Here is a 22,740-nt window from a genome sequence, read left to right as displayed (position 1 = left end):
ATTTTAATAACACATAAAATTAAAACACAAAATTTTCGGATTTCTTATCATTCATTTTAATATAAAGTTATTATTTCAAGGAATAAATAAATTTTTCGAAAATTCTAATTTATTAAAGCAAAGTTAGTGCAAAATTAGATATGATTCTACTTTTAACACAGTTTTTGAATTTTGTAAATTCAAGAAAACTTCTGAAATATACTAACGTCCCTTATATAGGACACAATATATATCAAAATGTATGCCATGCTCCACATATTGTATTGAAGTCTTATATACTATTTCTATCCTCTTAGTAACATGTACATGATTCTCAGATTTATCATCATTCGTTCTAACATAAAATATTCAAAATGCACGATAGTTTCATGTAAAAATTAAGAGGAATGACATTCTTTGAACAAATATCTCATACACTCCCCAAGCATTCAAGAATTAAAACCTTATCACTGAAATATATTAATCTATTGTCAAATAACTCAAGTAACTAAACAAATATATTCAATGGTGGATTTATATAAAGGTAGTGAATGTAATTACCCCATAAAACAGGGCTTCAATCAAAAATAATTCTTCTATATTATTTTAAAGAATAATTTTTTAAATTCTAAAAATAAATATGACATTTTTACCAATTATATACTTAATTTTCTATATGAAGGGGAAAAGTTATATATAATACATAACTGATTTATTTTAATAAGACCCTAAAAATTAACAACCCCTATAACCTCTTGAAGATTAAATCTCCCATTGGATTACCCCTAGCCTAAATCAATTAAACACATTTTAAATCTCCTTAACCTTGACTAAATTAAAAAAATGGGGCCCTAAAATCCCATACCATTTTCTGCAACACAATATGTATATCCACCTTTCACGGACTGCTCTGCGGATATCGAAAACAGCGAAACTCAAAATGATGGCGCGGATACACATATCGATGGAACCCTTGAGACGTTATTGAGACCGCAATCGAGCTGGAATAAATCTCGAATCCCGGCTGAGTCCGTGACAGAAGAGGGAAGCAAGTTTTCGAATGTAAACAGTGATTGCAAAAGAAAACGTAAAGAAGGATTCGGATCGATACCAAGTGGGGACTTTTCATTGCAGATGCGGAAAAGATACGAAACAGCGGACGAACAATGCTTTTTCCTGTTCTGTTACACATTCACGTGTGCTCCGGCGTGGTGCACGTACACATCGAAGGGTGACAGATAATTTTACACGGACGCATTGTCCATACAGCGCTGCGTCTAGCTACCCTTGTGTAAAAGTGAATGAGAGGATGGTAAAAGCAGCGAGGCAAGTGCCGTATACATACGTATCACGAAGTTGAATTAAAGCGACGTCGGGCAAGAAGTTTCGCCTTCTGTTAAATGAAATGAGGCACTGAGTGAGCTGGCACTCCATTTTCGAGCGGGCGAGTTACAGGCGTAACTTGTTTAAGGGGAACATTACCTAGGAAATTGTGCATGGGTTTGTTGCCGCAACTCCTACGCTGTAAATGGAATTTTGATTTCTGTCGTGACCTATAAAATGATCCGAAAATTTCGTTACAAATAAATTACCGGATACGCGATTGACTGTACTTGGAGGGCAATATAATCACGAGTTCTAATATCTATAATTCGAAACTATTACAATAAATACAATTTAAAATAGGTACATTAAAAATTAACAAAGAAATAATTGAGCTTTCTCACGAACGATCTCAATTTTAGATAAATCGATGGAACATTTGAAGAATATAATTCTAAATTATATTACCCTAAATTACGCTATCTTAGATCGCTAGAAGCTTAAAAATTATTCTGTTGTCGATAATGGTGTTAGGTAACGAACACGAATATTTTCTGGGAGCAACATAACCTAACCTAACCTAACCAACGATGTTCATTATCATCCTCCTAATTAACAGTTCGATTACAGCTATGCTATAGAAAAGCTAGAAGTAGAACTTGCATCGAAGTATACTCGGTTCGTCATTTTGGCTTATGTTTGAAAAATATAATTCTAAATTATATTACCCTAAATTACGCTGTCTTATATCGCTAGAAACTTAAAGATTATTCTGTTCTCAATAATGATGTTAGGTAACGAACACGAACATTTTTTGGGAACAACATAACCTAACCTAACCTAACTAACGGTGTTCATTATCATCCACATAATTAACAATTCGATCATAGGTATGCTATAGAAAAACTAGAAGTAAAACTTGCATCGAAGTATACTCGGTTCGTCATTTTGGCTTATGGGCCCTATTTCTGGAAATGACTTCGATTCAAATCGGAAGCATTCATGTCGAAAACCGATACCTAGTTTCGAAATACGAAAGTCAAACTGGTAAAATGCAAACTTATTAGCAATAAGATCGAAAATAATCGAAGGGGTACAGTTTCGTTACGAGACTATTGCATTCTGCTTCGTTCAATTTCTTTGTGTAGCTTCAATGATCTCAGCCTCCGGCCAACCAACTTTCCACTTTATCCTCTTCCTACAACAATATCTTCCGTTAAATTTGTCGCAACGTCGACTCGTGTAAATAATGCAGGATTTATTCAACTTTAGGAGCACAAAATGCCCCAAGGAAGCATCCACTGGCAAGGGACGCAGAGGAGAGCCTGCGGTCCAGGAGCCCACTGGAATGTTCAGGTATAATTTAAACTTTCATCCGGATCCTCTAAAATTAATATCCCTCCAACGTGTTGGAGTCCACTGGACCTAAAAATCATTTTCGATTATTCGTAAATACATCCGTAAATATTTTAATCTTTCACATTTTCTACTTGAATCTGTATATTGGTAAACCATTTTCTCGAATATCGAGTGCAATTTTGTATCTATTGGTAAACGAAAATAATTTCTTTCCCTGAATATCCAGTGCAATTTTGTATCTATGGGTAAACGAAAATAATTTCCTTTCCTAGATATCGAGTGCAATTTTGTATCTATGGGTAAACGAAAATAATTTCGGTCTTGCCGAGAAAATCGTGACTGTATGCTCAGTCGATTATTTGCATAAGTAATTCTCCTTTTTTCTAGAAATAACATATATTTTTTTTTCGTTTTGATTCATTATGTTATGTTATAGATAAATATCGTACAAATAGAGCATGTCTAGTGATACAGACACGATATCTGCATAAATTAACGCAGAGTTGAACCGTGCTAGTGTATCCTCTGAAAACAAATATTACTAGAATTGCCGAATTATACAAAACGACTGGTTTCGGGCTTTGTTGCTTTGCAATTACTGAAAACTAACTGCTTCTAGCAAAATTAATGTTCACTCTTATTATACAATAAATATACATATATTTTATAATTATATATAAATTACTATATTCGAAATGATATATTCCCTTTTATTTCTGTCGAACTATTTCGATAATTGCGATCGATTATTATCTTCATTATCGTCTATTGCTATCTATTACCTCTATAATATTATTATCTATGCTATTATACACACAGTCTATGTTATTAATTATTATTATCAATATCTCATTTGGGCATACCATGCAGGTCAATAATTAATTCTAAATATATACACAAACAGATAAGATTTGCTATGAAAATATTGTGCATAAAATAGACGACCTTTTATTTTTAAAAAAGAATTTCTGGGAATAAAATTGATATCTTATCTAACAAAAAATTTAAAATAACGAAATTATGTTTTAGAAACCGTATTTAATTCGTCAGTCTTGCAGGATTTTCACATTTAAAAGGAGAAACTTGCGTTTAAAAACCTTTCTCGTGTTTCGAGTAAATGTTTCTCCCTTACTTGCATTCGCTGCAAATATTGGCGAGGTTTGAGTGCTAAATCTGAAACATTCTGCGAGAGACATCGATAAGCATGAAAAATTGATCTTTCTTTTCTCAACAACAGAGAGGTAGCAATTTAGCTTCCACGAAACACAATTACTTGAATGATGTTGACATATCAATCTGGAAACTGATACACGTATCCAAGCATTTCTCTATATATTATTTCACTGTACATGCAAACAGGGGTGTACCAGTGCATACAAATGCTACCACCCCTATCTATCTCTGCAATTCGAGAGACGACTAACGAGCAAAAACTTTCATGCGAATGAAAATTTTCGACAGAATCCTGTCTATTTAATCACTCGACAGATTTACGTTCTCCAAAAAGATAGCTGCAATAAATTTAGCCTTCGTGTCTTTGATAACTAGCACGTAACTGAATAAACTCATTGCCAGACACTAGAGAAAGCATGCTTGCGGCGAAAATTACCCTAACTTACGTTCCGAAATTTAGTCCTCCCAAATTTATGCTACTCTCGATATTTTTTAGAATTTTTGCAATCTTTAAACTATTCCATAGAATCGATTATTCGTAGATATATTTTGAACGGTAGATCACGTAGAGAATATTATTTAGACTACCTCTCGCGATAGAACATATCCAATATTAGAAACGAGATCACGATACGAACCATTTCGAAGAATAAATTAATCGATAGCAAAGTAATTATTTCGAAAATGAAATAAAAATCGCGAAATTGTGTTTGAAATTCTCAAAAAGCTAATCTCGTCTGCCAAAGTTACGGTGGATAGAAAATTAATGAATTTTTCATCATGGGAAATTTGTTTCCCTAGAAAACCGAATTGAGAGATCAGATAATTACAGATAAAAATTATCCTTGATTCCTTTTTTTACTATTCCTCGGATTATTAGTGATTGTCACAGAAAGGTGATTTCATTTAAAATAAAAATTTTGTATAAAGCCTTTTAAATATAGCCATATCGGTGTGTAACTATCGAGTCACGGTACAGAGGATTAAAAATCCAATCTCTCGTTAGAGTCACGATGCATATGTATATAGTGTCACTACAGATGGTAACGAATGAATCGATCTGATGGATCTAGCAGACCGTGAACTGGGTAAAGCGAAACGAAGGTAAAGCAGCCACGAATGCGACCAGCCAACATCTGGACATCGTCCAGGTTATTAACTGTTAACGAAAGCAATTAAATCAAATAGGTGGTGAGAGGCAAGGTGACAACGCGGTGCTTATGGTACGCCTGCAAAGCTCTCGGAATTGGTCTGCTACTAATGATTTTAGGAGCTTGCATGGCGATCATAGGTGAGTAACACTGTGGCGATTAATAAATTTCCACTAACATTATTACTGCTACAAACTAACGAATAAACCGAAAATCGTGAAAGCAAAAGATATCGACTTCCTTGAGTCTCGAATTGGACACCTTTCGTTTTAGAAAATTTATACGAGTTTAGTGTAATTATCGAGAAACAATAAACGATCGTTGAATGCTTTCGTCTTTTATTAGAATAGATGGGCAAGCCACGCAGAAGTTAAACTGGTCGACTGTCTTGACTATCAAGACAAATCGTTCGATTTCGAGAAAGTTAACCTTTCAACCCGGAGATAACGAGTTAACTCGACGTTAGAGGGAGAGTTTTCAATGTGTACGACGAATTAATTCTTCGGTGAAAAATATTTATCTAACGGGGGACGAGTTAATTCGTCAACATTTGTCCAATACACGAAACGAGTTATCTCGTCAATAGAAAATGCTTTTGCAATATGTAAGGCGAATTAACTCGTTATTAAAGAATGTTCAGTCGACATGCAAGACGAGTCGATTCATCGTTGGAAAGCAATTATCTAGCATGCAGGATGAATTATCTCGTCATCAGGAAATGGTTATAAACGCATAAAATGAATTAACTCAGTCATTAAGGAATGCTTACGCAGTTTAATTACGAATTAACTAATTATCAAACGTTAAATGTAAACATTCTGTTTATGTTGCTCATACAATTTAATAACATCAATTTCCATCGTTTTACATTGTTTGCTTATTTGCCGAAGGATATCTATTTCTCAGTTTCCTATTGTTCAACGCTGGAACTACCAAACAAGTTAAAATAATTGATTCCAAGTATTTTATTACATTTTTTTTCGACAAAATTAATATTAACTTTTACTCCAATAAAAAAATAATAAATAAAAATTCGTTAAATTATTCGTTCTTGTATATTTTCTGCGACACAAAAAAATAATAAATAATAAAATAATAATAAATAAAAATTCGTCAAGCTTCAATTATTATTATCCGAATATAGTATTGTATATTTAGACACGCGTTTACAATCAATAATCCTAATGTTAATCCGTCGAATTAATTCGTTCTTGTATATTTTCTGCGACACAAAAAAATAATAAATAATAAAATAATAATAAATAAAAATTCGTCAAGCTTCAATTATTATTATCCGAATATAGTATTGTATATTTAGACACGCGTTTACAATCAATAATCCTAATGTTAATCCGTCGAATTAATTCGTTCTTGTATATTTTCTGCGACACAAAAAAATAATAAATAATAAAATAATAATAAATAAAAATTCGTCAAGCTTCAATTATTATTATCCGAATATAGTATTGTATATTTAGACACGCGTTTACAATCAATAATCCTAATGTTAATCCGTCGAATTAATTCGTTCTTGTATATTTTCTGCGACACAAAAAAATAATAAATAATAAAATAATAATAAATAAAAATTCGTCAAGCTTCAATTATTATTATCCGAATATAGTATTGTATATTTAGACACGCGTTTACAATCAATAATCCTAATGTTAATCCGTCGAATTAATTCGTTCTTGTATATTTTCTGCGACACAAAAAAATAATAAATAATAAAATAATAATAAATAAAAATTCGTCAAGCTTCAATTATTATTATCCGAATATAGTATTGTATATTTAGACACGCGTTTACAATCAATAATCCTAATGTTAATCCGTCGAATTAATTCGTTCTTGTATATTTTCTGCGACACAAAAAAATAATAAATAATAAAATAATAATAAATAAAAATTCGTCAAGCTTCAATTATTATTATCCGAATATAGTATTGTATATTTAGACACGCGTTTACAATCAATAATCCTAATGTTAATCCGTCGAATTAATTCGTTCTTGTATATTTCCTGCGACACAGAAAAATAATAAATAATAAAATAATAATAAATAAAAATTCGTCAAGCTTCAATTATTATTATCCGAATATAGTATTGTATATTTAGACACGCGTTTAAAATCAATAATCCTAATGTTAATCCGTCGAATTAATTCGTTCTTGTATATTTTCTGCGACACAGAAAAATAATAAATAATAAAATAATAATAAATAAAAATTCGTCAAGCTTCAATTATTATTATCCGAATATAGTATTGTATATTTAGACACGCGTTTAAAGTCAGTAATTCTAATGTTAATCCGTCGAATTAATTCGTTCTTGCATATTTCCTGCGACACATTTTTTCTTAAAAAGTGTGAACAATGATCATATTCTAATTCCAATTTCGCATGCCTTAGCTGCAATCGAAAAATTTATAAAAATTGAACTTGACCAGTTCGACTTCTCACTGGCCTATACGTGCATGATAAATGATTAATAATTTCCTTTCTAAAAAATTTCTGTGTTTATGTAATAGTATCTGCATAAGGTAACATACGATTATACTGCTCGCGAATTTATAGCTATTGACCAGCATGCATGAAAATAATTAATATTACCCGTTAATAATTACACCCAAGTTTCTCTAACATTAGCCAACGATATTTCTAAATTATAAATTGCATGTATCGAGATTAATATTATTCTAGTAGTGGAATATATCGATAATTTGATTGAATTCCTATATTGTGCAAAGCAAAATAATTTTCTCAGTTATGTGTAACTCCTCTTACTCTGTGAATAATATTAGAAAATTATATATGTCTGCGTATCGTACAGGGTACTATGCAGATCAGCTATCCGTGGCGCAAGAAATCAGAGGTAATCTTACAATAAGAGTGAAGAATGAATCACGTGGATTTCATCTGAATAACCTCAGTTATGCTGGCCCAATCGTAATGGGCGTAGGAGGTATGATAATATATTACAAAGACTCTAAAATTGTTTTATATTTCTCACTTTATACGTTCAACGCGCAGACTACGTCATTGTTTTAATATAGCTAAAGGACTCAATAGGTAAACGACTAATTTTAAACATTATTGCCATTCGCTGTTCTCGCGGTTTAATTGACCCTGACATTACGATTGCGAAATCGAAGACAAGTTTCGATACGTGAGATTTTTGAATAGGCACAGAATTGTGTCACGGTATACGAACATTTTAGTATATTCTTGTGTAACATGTTCTATCGATCTCGACTGTGAAAAAGAAAATACAAAGTGTAACTGAACTAAAATAGAATATGAAAGCAAGGCAAGCAAGATAGATCGCGTATTATCGAGAATTTAATTTATATTGCAACGAGGAAAATGGTATTTAGTTATTGTTGAAACAATGATGTTTTTTTCCGAGAAAAAAAATGAAAAAATATTGCTTTGCCCCCAGAGAGATTTGAACTCTCGACCCCTGGTTTACAAGACCAGTGCTCTAACCCCTGAGCTATGGAGGCTCATGGTTAGGAACGTCTTGGAAATAATAGACAACGCAAGATATTACTTCTTGGATAAATTAAAAATATTTTTAAATTGTATATAACGATATCGTAACAAATGAATAATTATTTACTCAAACGTTATATTATATCAGATGATTATTCCATTAATTAGCAAAAATTAGTAACGATATCTAGACATATATTTTGTATCACGATTAAAGTTTAAGTTACTTTTTACTAACTCATCTTAATTCTTATTTATACCAAATCTATTTTTAATGAAAATAATTCGATGTTAAAGCATTCGTAACGTAACTAATTATATACACATAACAGTAATAAAAATTGCACGTTTATATTTTATTTTATTATAAAGTTGATATATTTTCTTCTATATGTTATATTATATCAATTTATAAAATATAATATAATAATGCAAATTAAATAGTAATTTATTTCATAGCAAAAATATATTCTTCTAATACCACGTTTTTAAATGATCATTTCCATGCAATAACAATAAATTGCTATACGTGTAAAGAAGTATTATTTTCATTATTATATAACATTATTTAATTATATAACATAATTAATATTAAAGTAATATATATAAATACTGGTTTATTTTAACATCTGATAGCACCAACAAAATATCCTTCTCGAGTTAATTAATTTATGATTTATAAACGCTTTGTTCTCCGATTCGTTTCACAAATTGATTACTTCCGACACAAAAGAGCAAAGGAAGAAAATATCGACATATTCCCCAACTTTTGTTTTAATTCGTGATTAACCATCAAAGACCTGCCAGTCATTCAGAGCTTAAAAATAAAAACTTTAAAATTACCATTTTCACCGTCAAACAGAAATTTCAAATCATTCACGTCTTTTCCAGACCTTTTATTACATATATTACAATAAAATTACAAAATAAACAAAGTAAGATTGAACAATAAAATTTAGTTTCACAAATAAACTACTTGTTCATCCATTTTGCAATAAACATTATTTCATTAGACTCTACTTTCCCACTCGACGTTTCCCATGAACAATTTCTTAAGCAATTTTCCTGTTTTGAGAATTAAAAAATGGTTTACTTTCATTTACTATAGCCTATCTCTAAAAGCCACGCTACTTCTGTTAACAATATCAGTTTGTATACGTATACGTACATAAAAGATACTATCATGCATAATGCCTGTCGTCACGTTATAAATAATTAATGTTGCTAAGCCATGATCTCCGAGTAACGCAGTAAAATCTCACAGGATTTATAGTAGTAGCAGCATGCGTAATGACCTTCGAGGCTCGTGATAACGCTGCCAAAGTAGTGCCAGCCCGTTTTCGCTTTAATCAAACGTCGACAATAAAAAACACGAGGAATCAACGGAACCGTAGGTCCACGTCTAGTCAAACGACCAAATGGGATCATCAGCTGGGTGTGTTCAAAGTGAATAGAAGCCCGAGCCCGAGCATACAAGAAGTCTCTAGAAAACAATTGACAGCGGAGTTCATGCAGTTCTCGAAAGAGCTGAACGAGAAACAGGCTGGGCATTCGATCAAAAAGAGTCCCAGTGCGCCAACGCTGATAGATAAGAAATCACCTCGTAAAAGAGTACCAAAGTATGCTGGATGTGCATTATTAAACCCAGAATTGTTGCAAAGGCACGCTCTCTCCGTTGATAATCCAAGCTACAGTCCTCATCAGGTATAATAAAAGACTACAAACAATGTATATTTCGTCGAGTATTTGTTAATCTTTTCGCTACGATTAGCATACTGTAGAACATAGTACATGTATAATACATATATAATATATGCATATTATAGATCACATACATGTAGTATATCATATATGCATAGTATAAATAGCACATATAGGGTATACTACATAGTACAAATATACTATAGACAGAATTTATAGTATACATAGTATAAAACTTTGAATATTTAATACATAATCATTTGCTAAAACTCTATATATATATTTTCTATGACATTCATGGTATCATTTTTGTTACCAGTTACATGTATTATGCCATAATTGATTATGTAAATTATTTATGTGCTTATACCAATATCTGTTCACGTACAAAATTTTTGTTTAGCCGGGTAACAAAAATATTTTCAGTAGAGAGAATACCGTAGCGAAAGGGTTAATTAGTGGTTTGCACTCAGTCGATGTAATGTTCTGAATAGGTCAGCAGGGAGAGCTTGGATCAACAAAAGATGGGAGGCAGCCAGGTCTCGATGGCAATGGATCTGCACATCCCTAATAAAGGTCCAGTTACCCTGAAAGTCAAAGATAGGTCAGACACTGCGAGACGTCATCAATTGCTTCGGCAGACAAAAGTCGATTATGTCGAAGAGGTCGATGAAGCAGTTAAATCCCCAACGGGACGTGGTCATTCGCCTAAATTATCAGGTCAGTTATCACTATCGAACTCGACAGATCATCGGTCGATAACGAATTTTTAACGAATCATACCCCTTTCCTCTCCTTTCCATCTTTTTCTACAGGTGCCTATAGCAAATACCCAGATGATTTTGTACCAAGGAAAAGAAATTCGATAGACATAAGATTGCTCGAGGAATTGACCGCGACAAAAGACCTTACAAAAATATCCCCTAGAGATTTCCGCAAGATCTCCTCGCCGAGCTTCCATAAAATGTCATTCGATAAAGGTGGAGGCGAACGTAGGATCGAGAGAACTATGGGTCAACGTAAAGCCAGTCTAGAGTTCAGGAAGAGTCCTGATTTTCGCAGAGGAGATTACAGGTAACACTACAAACTGTTTGTTAACATAATTATTACACGATTAGTACAGTTGCAAATTATTTCTTAACACAATCCGTGTCATCTGAACGTCAAAATTTTCAACGAGCCATCGAAACATACTTGACCCTTTGAGCGTTTATATCGTACACTTACGTCATGACCTATGTCGATTCACAGCGGAACTGACGTGTATATACGGATTACATAGCAAGTTTCTCATATATGTACCTCAACGTTTATGTCATATATTGACTTGTGAGAATGTACTGTCTTAGACATAATAAATTAATCTTATACCAGTATCAACTTACATATTATTTATATATATTCTAAATAATAATAGAAGATACTATTCTAATAGTTACATTTTCTAGTACCTTACAAAATTAGTATCAGCATGGAATAGACATTCAATAATAAACCGTAACTCCCAAGGAGTTAATGATATACTAAATACTAAATACTAACAATACTAAAGTATGTGATTACAAAAAGATAACAGTAGTGCTTAATTATATAATTACCATCCTAAGATCAGAGTACACGGAACGTGTTAATTTTGTAACGGATAAAATAAATACGTAGGAATTTCTGAAACTATTTAAATGAGAATGTTTAATAAATTTATCCCAGAAAATTGTCAGTGGAGAGATTTAGTATCGATTGCACCAAATACCTATCCGACGAGATGGAAATGAGATCAAGGGCAAGCAGCGGCGAAAACCTCAGAAGATCACGGCAACCTAAACTACATCATTCCAGGTCAGACGACAATAGGAGGACATCCTTCGAGAAACAGCAAAAAGATTCGCAATCGAGCAGATACTCTTTGAACACGCAAGCGGTTATCGAAAGTGGCGGATCCGAGGCTGAGTTTAAGTATTTCACAGCAACCTCACTCGACACAGAGGAAAGTCGAGCAGACAATTCCGACGAAAGCCATGCAGTTGATAACGACGAATCAATCGTTGTAAATATATCGTCTGACGGGCCGACTGAATCTGATGCCTTACTCGAAGAGCCTGAGTTAGAAAATCTCCCTGAGGTGGACGTTGAAAGCTCTAGGGACGATCTGGACGAGACTGAAACATGCGATGAAGTTACATTAAAAATTGATAATTCGATATCTGATCGAGCAGCAAAGAAACAGGAGCACAAAGAGAATAATATTCTTAGTGAGACTATAAGATTGCAGGATTTTGTAAAAGACGAGGAAACTATTTTGTACATAGCAGACGATGAGGTTTGAACAAACGATTCTTTTTATCGATGATCCCATTACCGATTAAAAGTTATTGCAAAGTATATAATTCTTTCGATCGATTCGAAGACTACTTCGTAACAGCTAACAATGAGAAATGAGCTGAGGAAATTTGTACGAAGGTACCCTCGATTTTTGAGTGAGAGACAATTGAATTTTCCACGTTAGATACGCGTTTATTAGGATACTGATAAATTGATAAATTTGTTGTATCCCAAGTCAGTACAATCGTTCGTTGTTTGATAACGTGATCGTTAAAAAGCTAAATATTTCTAATGAAATATTGAAATATTGCGTGGATTGTATAAAATTGCAGCCATATTTAAATAAGATAGATCTAGTTTCACCTAGCTGTTTGTTACAATCGTATTTTTACGTCCGATTTGGACAACATTTGATATAGAAATAGATGCAGTAACTATTAAGTTTATCGTTTCTTAAGAAGTCCAAATTTTGGCTAATATAAATAAATTCTATCGTATAATCGTTTTCATTGCATTTCATTTTATAATCGTTGAAATAAATTATTCCGGCTCTTGACTACGAATAATATCGAATATAATAACGCGATACGTGCTCAATGATCTCAACATATAGTATAAGTGAGGCTAGATACGGCTTTCCGCGGACTGCGTTCTGTTGCAAGACAATCATTTTCAAAAAGTGTTATTTTCATTACGAAGGAAATATGATAAACGTAGAAGCTTGCCGTGTTAATGACAAATAATAATCAATACCTTCTTATGTGATCCATCGATCTGTACAAAATTAACATTTGTAACGCGGAGTACATAGAAGTTACATTGGAATTATGAAACATACTTCTGCCAGAGATAAGCATAGAAACCTTCTGTAATAAACATGGACAATTTCGTCGTCATTCGCGACGTGAAAAATAAAACGATGAGTCGAGTGTAAGTTAAAGGGGGAAACATTGAAAACCATTCATGCTATTTCAGATTTGGCATGATGTCAAGAGCTTTTCAATTTGTTAAAGATATAACGCTCTTTTAAAATCCTTGAAGTATTCAGAGAAATCGTTGACGTGTAGAAATCCTATGGAACATTCTCAGTGATTCTCGAATTTTTATTAAAAAGGTGTTTTCCAGTTTTTGACGTTTACAATATATTGTATTCCCATTTCTTGATCCAATGTTACGCTGTTAAGCGACTGCTACAAAAGATAAAATACAATTGAGTGTGTGAATATTTCAAACATTTTCCTCGAATAGAAGAAAAATGTATTTAAATTGCATCAAAAGGTTTAACAAGATAAAAGAAATCAATGTATACGCATACTTATATAAAACTGTTTTGTTATATATCAAATTCACTTTAAATACGTATGACGTATGACGTTCTATTTGTACAACGTTCAAGTATTTCTATTAACGTATTTAAGAAATATCCAGTAATGGGAAATAGGAATTAATTGTCAGAAATTTCCGTACTCTATTGTTAAATCATTTCATAAGTTCGTGTGGATTACGGCCTATTATATTATACCAGTGTACGATGTCGAAATCGATCTTAGACTCGATAAAATATATCCTTTTCTTTGAACGATATGACTCGAGTATGAGAGAAAAGAAATTTAGCAAAAATGACAATCCGATAACGTCGAGTGATATATGTGTTTTTAAAAAAACAAGGCTTAGCCAAATGAATATAAAAATCTATTTTTATATCCCTCGTACGGTGATATGGTGACATTAATGAAATACGATTGAACATATTAAATCAACATACGACAAGAAACAGCGTTCTCTGGTTTAATTTATTTTTAGTGCAAGGAGTACACATGTGGAAACAGTGAAGAAGAGTTTTTATGTCTAGAGGAACTTCCTCGTTTGTTTTCCTTACATGTTTTGTATGAGAAACTGGTAATGGAAATGCTCAAAAACATTTTCTTGGCAAACGAAATAAAATGGGAAAAGATGAATTGCGTTTGTTCAGAAAACAAAAGTAGTTTGTTATTCGAGTTTGAATGGACCAATGTTTAAAAAATATGTATACGTATGAAAATGATATATTATTAATAATATTTAAAAGATAGCTTCTTTGCTCGGTCTAATATAATATTTCGCGCCTGGTGTATATACTTGGGAGATTCTTTGTTAAATGACAGTTAACTTGGGAAACTAAAATTCAGTAACCGTTCTCTAACTATATACATGTCACAAAATTAAGGTATTTAAAAATTTTGTTTTCACGATAAAGCACCTTATTTCATTTCTTCTTAACAAAATTCTTGATATATAATTAAAGAAATTATTGATATTTAGAGATATTTATATTTATATTCGTTTTCGAAATTTAAATGTGAATCCATAGTAATAAATTTGAATTTTCAAAGTATGATTTCATGTACACTAAAATTGAATGTAGTTTCAACACTAGAACTATCGATCTGCATCGTGTATCTATATACAATATACATTATTAATATCAATTAAAGTGGTACAATGAAAATAGAAAAGCATATGTAATTATGATTCTAAATGAATAAAATTAGAATATAATAAACAATATTAACATTACCGAAAGCAGCTGCATATTTCCAGCAACTGCAGAAATAAAATGTCTGAAACAACTCATTTTTACCTCTTTGGTAGTTCTAGTGTTAATACCAGAAAGTTATAAACTACATATTACCATTGTTCTATTCATTATTTAGAACGATATGATGTAAATATGCAAAATACGTAGTTAGCATTGAACAAGAAAAGCGTAATCAAGCTGTGATGAATATGTAAGTATATAAGAGTTAATAACAATAGAAAGGATTGCTTGCTATCATTGTTAGTGCTGCAAATTTGATGCAATATTTACAGATATAAAATTGAATTTAAAAAAGGACCGATTGTATTTTATTATTAAAAATACTCATGAAATACAAAATAATGCCAGTTCAGTATATTTTTCATTTGGAAATTCAAAAATGCATTGAGAAATCTCTTTAATATATTGAAGTTTAACGTATTTAATTGATTTTTAATAAAAAACGTTTTGCTAAATTTTATTTTAAACGATATGGTTATTTTTGATACAATTAAAAAATACTCGTGATTAGCACTAAATATTAAATACCTTTGTACAATTAAACGAGAGCAATAAATGCGCAATATAAATAATATATTTAAAAAAAAATGTCATTTTCACTTTTATGTTTGGATGCAATAAGGAAACATATCAAGAAAATTTCCATTAGACAACTGAATATGCGCAGAATCTGAATATCTTTATACAAAAACATTCAATTGAATTCAAAAGTATCTTGTGTAACACTAACAATGTTCTTTACCTGACATAAGCGGTTTTATTACAAGCCGATTGTATATTTAGCAAGTATGTTGAAATAAATGAATAGCATTGTAAGATTCTGGACTCAATGTAATCTTCGTATGTTGATTGATGTAACATCTCAATGAAACTTCAAAATCATCATTCATACACAAATTACACAAAGAGAAGAATAGAAAATCTTACATATTAAACGTGAAATGTTTGTTATATTGCATGCTTATATTTAAGAAGTGCACACTCACCGATTGCGGCGTCCTCTCTCCAAACTGGAAACTTACATCTTTAACTCTTCTTAGTTCATCTTTGGTAAAAAGGGTCCGACTAATCCAGCAATCGTTAATACAACTGGTTTCAGTGAATCTTCCTTATCTGTACTGTAAAAATAAATTTCATTGTTATTATAATTTGATGAAAGATTTTATTGTAAATTCACAAAATTCTTAATAATGTATGAAAATACATGTAAAAAAAATAAAACATAAAAAAAATAAAATGTGTTACACATAATCGATAAAGGATGAACAACTTAACCAATAAAAATCTAATATATATAAGTGAAATTAATTTGAGTGTTCAATAGTTTCGAATATATAATTGATTTAAAAGAAACGCTTGAATTCTTATACAATTAAAAAATACTAAACTCAACTGCATGATTATTGTAAAAGACTATGTAATTATTAACGATACTAGACGAGATTAATTTTGCAAGGACAACATAAAAGTTCGTCGGTAGAGTAGAGACAAGTTGCGCACTTGTGCAACGAAATACTGAACACTAGGTGGCGGAAAGTATTCGTATCGTGGTACCGATACAGGTGAGCGACGGGTACAGGCGGGAACTGGTAAAAGAGCGAGAGAGGACTTATCAAATTACGGTCGAAAGCAAGATAGACTCGGTGAGGGGCCACAGAACACCATCCAAGTACCTTCGTTCGTTTGAGCAGTATACTGCTGGACGCCATACTCAGCACGCGTGGTTTCTTTACTCTGCTGAAAATATGCGAAATCTATGATCCCTGTATTCGTTGTTATTTGAAGTGACGCTTACATAAAAAGTGCCAAGAAGTTTTGTCTCCAGCAGGGATGTTTTGCCATCGGTAACGAAACTTCCTAAAGGGTCAAGGAACAGAATGACGTCCGAGCGGTTTCACAAGTGAGTTTCCTTTTATACGAGCAACAGAGTTTGTGCATACCTTTCTGAGTTTTCATGTTCTTGTTTCTCTACCAATGGTACGCGTTTATATACTACAACGAGATATCTATCTGAGACCCAGGAAGCAGAGAAATGTCGTGGAGCCAGGTTCTTGTTTCTGGCTAGAGTGAAAAAATGACATGCCTGGTTAACCATGAGAACGAAGTATTGCACTTTGAAATCTTGATCACCTACTATAATTCGATAGGAGATCGGTCAGAGAAATTCATTGTTTCATAATCAATGGAGTATCACGACTCACAACACTTGCTTTTAATTTCCAGATTCTTATGTATATAAGTTTAGATATTCCTTTCTTCTCTAGCAGTTGTGCAAAATTATTTTTCGGAATTAACGCAATTAATGCAATATAAATCAATTTCTTGGAAATCTTATACTGATATAAATTAATTAATATCTTTAGAGTATTAATACTATATGCATATTAATTAATTTACTACAACTATATAAATATTAACATACATTTTTATAATAACGTTGCATCGTTCAATTTAAATACTATATGCAGAATTATCGAGTCAAAGGGTTAAAGAAATTTTCAATACCTACTTACCTAGAACTATACAATAGTTATGATCATATACTATATCATCGGTATATGTACATCACAGCGCGCGTGCGGAATTTATGCATGAGAACACCTTTGCTTTTATTTAATTCAACAGAAAGATTTATCACCCGGTTCACTTCTACTAGCACCAGATGTACATGGCACTCTTGAATATCATCTTTCACTAAAAAAAAATATCCACTGAATTAAAATATGCAATAATGCACTTTTTGAATAGAATTACTTAAACTAAATCGTTGCTTCAAAAAATAATATAAAATATAAGTAAAGAATAGTGCATGCATCTTCATAGAAGTAGTAAACAAATATTCTTCATTTGAATACTTATATAAATTTATGATAATAAATTAATGAATCATCAGAAATTTCTGGCTATTCTGAAACTCTTTTCCATTAAGTTTCTTCTTTAATAATTTCTGCTAAAGGAATATAAATAGTTTATAAAGCAAAACAATTTCTAATTAACAAACGTGATCTAAATTAACCATAAAAATGTCACAACAAGAATACTAATATACCAAATACCAAATACTACATATTGGATAATTATATTAAAAAAAAAATGTAATAAAACAATACATTAAACAATAAAACGCAGTCATTTCACATTTTGTTTGAATTTAATTACTACTTCTGCATACCTTAATAATAACACTTATTATAAGATAACAATTAAGAATTTTATCTAATTTGATGAAAGCATTCTTCTTTCTAACAACACTTATCCTTTCATTTAAGTAGAACCAATACACATGTAACCAAGATGTCAAGATGCATTCACGGTTAATGATTTGTAACACAGAGAAAATTATCATGCAAGAAACTCGTTTAAACTTTATACGTACTTTCTCTAACTCTTTTCCTTTCATTTACCGCTCAAAATTTTCTTCTCGTTTTTATGCGTATTACGAACAAACTTGTTACGTTTGGAAATATCTGCAAAATAAAATAGAATGGCATTAAGTAATCGCCCGAAGCATTAAAAAGTACATAAAGTAACATTCACATTTACATTTCGTTGTATATATGCACATATGTAAAAACGTGAATAATAGTTCATAATTAGAGAAAGACTAATTAAAATAAGAAAACTCGAGCGAAGGAGAAAACTATGACGTGCTAAAACACATTATCATAACACAAGGTACGCAACTTAATTCATAAATGCAGCTGGGAAATTGTCAGCAGACAAGATAATTACTAATTAGACATCAACTACTTGTAAATATATATGGTGAAAAATATGTTTATATTGTTAATTATAAACGTAAATTATATGAAATTAATTGTTAAAAAATTTATTAATTCTTTAATTAGGTACTGCTAACTTGAACATTATTCATATTACATAAAATTTGATTATTAATCATAAATTAAATTAAATTCTTCATAAATAAAGCCTAGATGAATTCAAAAGTTAAGTGCGTTAACATCTTCAATTTCTTAATCATTTTTATTACAGAATAATTTATAATTTATGACTATATGTACGATTATATAGTTATACTGATTTAATGCCATGTATATCTAGTAGTTTATATAACTGAAATATCTATGTGTTAAAAAAGATACTAAGTCTACGTACTATATATATATGATCACTGATTATTTACAAATAATTGTTTTCTCTACAGAGCTGCACGCGATGGCGCCTTAGACATCTTAAAAGAAGCAACAAAAAAGGATTGTAACGCACGGGATGACGGAGGAATGACCCCTACATTATGGTCAGCCTTTGAAGGTCATATAGATGCTCTGAGACTGCTCGTCGCCAGAGGGTATGCTCGCAAAACTATTTACTTATAAACACATTCGAGAAACATACATACGTATTTGCAAAACTTTCTAAGAACATAATATCTATTTTACATATTGCATCTAATAATCGGTTTATTATCAAGAAAAGATCTCAAAAAGATTTCAAAAAGATTTCATCAAGATCCCATATGTAAATTTTATTGCGTATTAATGTACACGCTTTCCTTAATTTACCCTATTACTTACCCCATTTTCAAGAGCTCATGATAAATAGAATTCTTGAATAGAAATGATGTGACACTTGCCAATCCCGGAACAAAACTAAGACTTTTGGCGCCAAACGTTCTTCGTTTTCGGTTACATTCACATCTCTACATTTGCGCGCTAAAATCTAATTACTCGCGCATGCGCAAAACTGAAAAATTGTAATATAATTTTATTCGAACCGTATTTTACTTCAAAATAATAAAGGCTCTGGCTTTATTATAATACCAATATTTACTTAAATTTCGATTTATCAAATTTTGTAATTTATTATTTAAAAAGATAGATTTATTTGAAATGAACTTCGTATGAAATGAAAAAGTTTGTATGTCTTTAGTTAACCTTGAAAGCCAACATGCAAATTAAATACGAGGTCGTTATGGTCAGTGAACACGAAAATTTTAACAATACCTCATTCGAATAACGAATTCGTGAAACATCGAAAAAGTTGCTTTAAATAGTGTAACGTTGATTACTTTTAAAACATACCTAAGACTAAATATACGTGGTTTCCTTTTTCCTTTAAATACATACATACATGTATTTGTGTACACGAGAGTTTTGTATAAACGATGACAGATGTGCAAAACCGGAAATATATGCTATAATCTGGCATCTATCGACCCTACGAACGGAAATTACGGACAAGCGAGCACCGATGGAAAACAATCGAATACGAATGGAACAAAACACAGGGGAACGGAATGAAATGGAACAGGGGAACGAGGAACTGCTACTCATGTAACCATATGAAATCGTTCCTTGATATTATAATTTTCTACCAAAAATATTTACTTATCTCTTTTATACTTACCACAATTATCTATCGAATTTATAAAATAAACTGTAAAAGCACTCGCTTGGTGTTGAAAATCAAATGAAAACTTGATGATTTAGTCAACGACGTTAACACGACTATCTTATATTGCGCCATTCGAAATATACGCAACCAATCAGAATTCACTACCTTAATCAATTTAGTATTTATATTAATTTGCAGAAATATGGATTTATATAATAGTAAATATATTTAAGAAAATCTTATTTATAATAAGAAAAGGTAAATTCAGAGTAAAAATTTAAAAATCTAAAAAATACAAATTATTGTAAAACATTTAAATTAATAAAATAATAAAATTTTAATTTTATGAAAATCTGGTGCAACATAAAATAATCGCATTACTTATACGTAATTTATTATTGTCATTTATTGCCACTTACATGATTATATATGAATAGTAGGTGGTTTAATGTTGTGTATACAGCATCACATAATGACGTAATACGTTTGTAACGACGAATAGAGTTGGTATAATACTAGTGCAATTTTTGTATTATCTGTTTCAATTTCAAATACCTGCAATTTTTCAAAATTTACTGCAAATGATAATTTGTTTTGAATCGTTAAAACCACTTTACGACCGCACATTATTTCATAGGATTAGCAATGATCCGTGAACAGTCGATATAGAAGCTAAAAGATAGCACGTGCCCTATTGTGAATAAGATCATATGTCGTTCGACTGGCTTCAGTGCGGTCGACGAACGATAGAAATTCGATATAAGACCTGCTATCCTTCCGGAACCTTGTTCCGCTCGTGTGTCATCGCGTGACAGGATGTGATACTATAGAACCCATTTATTTATTCTCTCTATTCGTTTTTAAGGGATACATCCCTTAAAGCAAAGATATTTACTTTTAATCATAAAAATTATATAAACACAAAAGGTTAACTGCATTGTTAAAATTTGTCAATAGGGTAGTAATTCTACATACACTATACGATACACAAGCGCCAATTTTAAATGCAACAAATTCTATAACCCTCTAAATTATAGAAATTCTTTAAGAAAATTGTTACCAAAAGTAATATTGAATCGTATATGTAACTTTATTTGGGTAAACATATTATACTGAATACTAAGCAACAGATGTGGAATAATATATTTTTAACGATTTTTCTTATAGGGGTGATCCTGACAAAACTGATTATTTCGGTAACACGGCACTTCACCTAGCAGCAGCAAGGGGACATGAATATTGTGTCAAGTTCCTCGTGAAATTCGGCTGCAATATTTGGTCACTAGATATCGACAGACATTCAGCTAGAGATTTAGCCGCTATAAATGGGAGGGAAATGACTCTTCAATTTTTAGACCTTGCTCAAGCCGATCAAGAATTAAACAATCGTAAAAAGAGCCGTCTACTTCGAGAAAAAGCAGAAAAGGATGCTGAAAAGAGGTATTTATATAATCATTTAAATACATAAAAATAAAATAGTACAAAATTTAATATAATACAGTCAAATTTGTATTGTGTACAAAACAGGCTGAAAGAATATATGAAAAAACAAAAGATGGCAGAAATTAGAGCTGAAAAGGAACAAAAGAAATTATCGAAAGATCGAACGAAATTGGATTTAGCTGCGGTTAATGAAACCGGCATTCTACCTCACAAACCCACTATGTTGACCTTCAAAGGTCGAGTGAAGCCTTCACCAACGTTCAGCGATATTGTTGGCACTACCGCCAAGAAACATGGCAGTGCAGTATGTAGAAAAGCTTTAGCGAAAAAAGCCGTCGATGATTTTAAAGTGGTAGAGGTAAAACAAATATTTAAACTCGTACTTTTTACATAACTACAGAATAAATTATAATGTTGTTAATTAAATTTATTAGACTTCTATTGTAATATAATTAACATTGAATAAAAGTCTATACTGCATCAATTTTATCTACATAAAATATATTTTATAATCAAAATTAGACACTAATGTTTCTGATTGAATTGTATATTTTTAGATTGAAGTAAATGGAAAGAAATCGATACGTAGCCTCACTGGTCTTAGGAGGGATTCGGAAGTAATGTACGTAGGAACTTATGAAACGCAAACTCAACAAATAGGAAGAAGAGGAAAAATCTCGGATGTTTGGGGTACACTGAGTAAAGCACAGAGTACTCCCGATCTCTTAGGCGATCGATCTTTTGACGAAGATATAGAACAAGATGATAGAGAAGAAATAAATGGTATAAGAGATAATGTCTTATTGCAAGAGCCTGCTAGTATTTTCAATCGACCTGGTTTTGGATCTGTAGCATTTCGAAGAGC

General features: G+C 31.5%; 2 protein-coding genes and 1 non-coding gene across 3 annotated transcripts in view; 2 read left to right on the top strand and 1 right to left on the bottom strand.

Annotated features, from left to right (window-relative positions):
• The first annotated feature begins 2,583 nt into the window (after positions 1-2,583).
• Positions 2,584-12,503, top strand: LOC108549101 (uncharacterized). The gene is made up of 7 exons (XM_017902343.1): positions 2,584-2,658; positions 5,023-5,125; positions 7,818-7,949; positions 9,744-10,183; positions 10,675-10,900; positions 10,996-11,254; positions 11,888-12,503. The coding sequence occupies exons 1-7, from the start codon at positions 2,584-2,586 to the stop codon at positions 12,501-12,503; spliced, it is 1,851 nt and encodes a 616-aa protein (XP_017757832.1).
• On the bottom strand, positions 8,418-8,490 carry TRNAT-UGU (transfer RNA threonine (anticodon UGU)). Its single transcript has one exon. It is a non-coding gene; the product is annotated as a tRNA-Thr (tRNA).
• Positions 12,504-16,871: 4,368 nt separating the features above from the next.
• Positions 16,872-22,740, top strand: part of Sans (SAM_USH1G_HARP domain-containing protein Sans) — a 7,258-nt gene continuing 1,389 nt past the window's right edge. Inside the window, exons 1-5 of the mRNA XM_017902340.1 lie at positions 16,872-16,977; positions 19,243-19,386; positions 21,600-21,872; positions 21,960-22,233; positions 22,433-22,738. Of these exons, the coding sequence (XP_017757829.1) occupies positions 16,955-16,977; positions 19,243-19,386; positions 21,600-21,872; positions 21,960-22,233; positions 22,433-22,738 (1,020 nt within the window). The 5' untranslated portion in view covers positions 16,872-16,954. The remainder of the gene's footprint in view (positions 16,978-19,242; positions 19,387-21,599; positions 21,873-21,959; positions 22,234-22,432; positions 22,739-22,740) is intronic.

The sequence above is a fragment of the Eufriesea mexicana genome, unplaced genomic scaffold (assembly GCF_001483705.2).
Source record: "Eufriesea mexicana isolate 0111107269 unplaced genomic scaffold, ASM148370v2 scaffold1830, whole genome shotgun sequence".
Classification (NCBI taxonomy): domain Eukaryota; kingdom Metazoa; phylum Arthropoda; class Insecta; order Hymenoptera; family Apidae; genus Eufriesea; species Eufriesea mexicana.
This window is presented reverse-complemented; position numbering and strand designations above follow the sequence as displayed.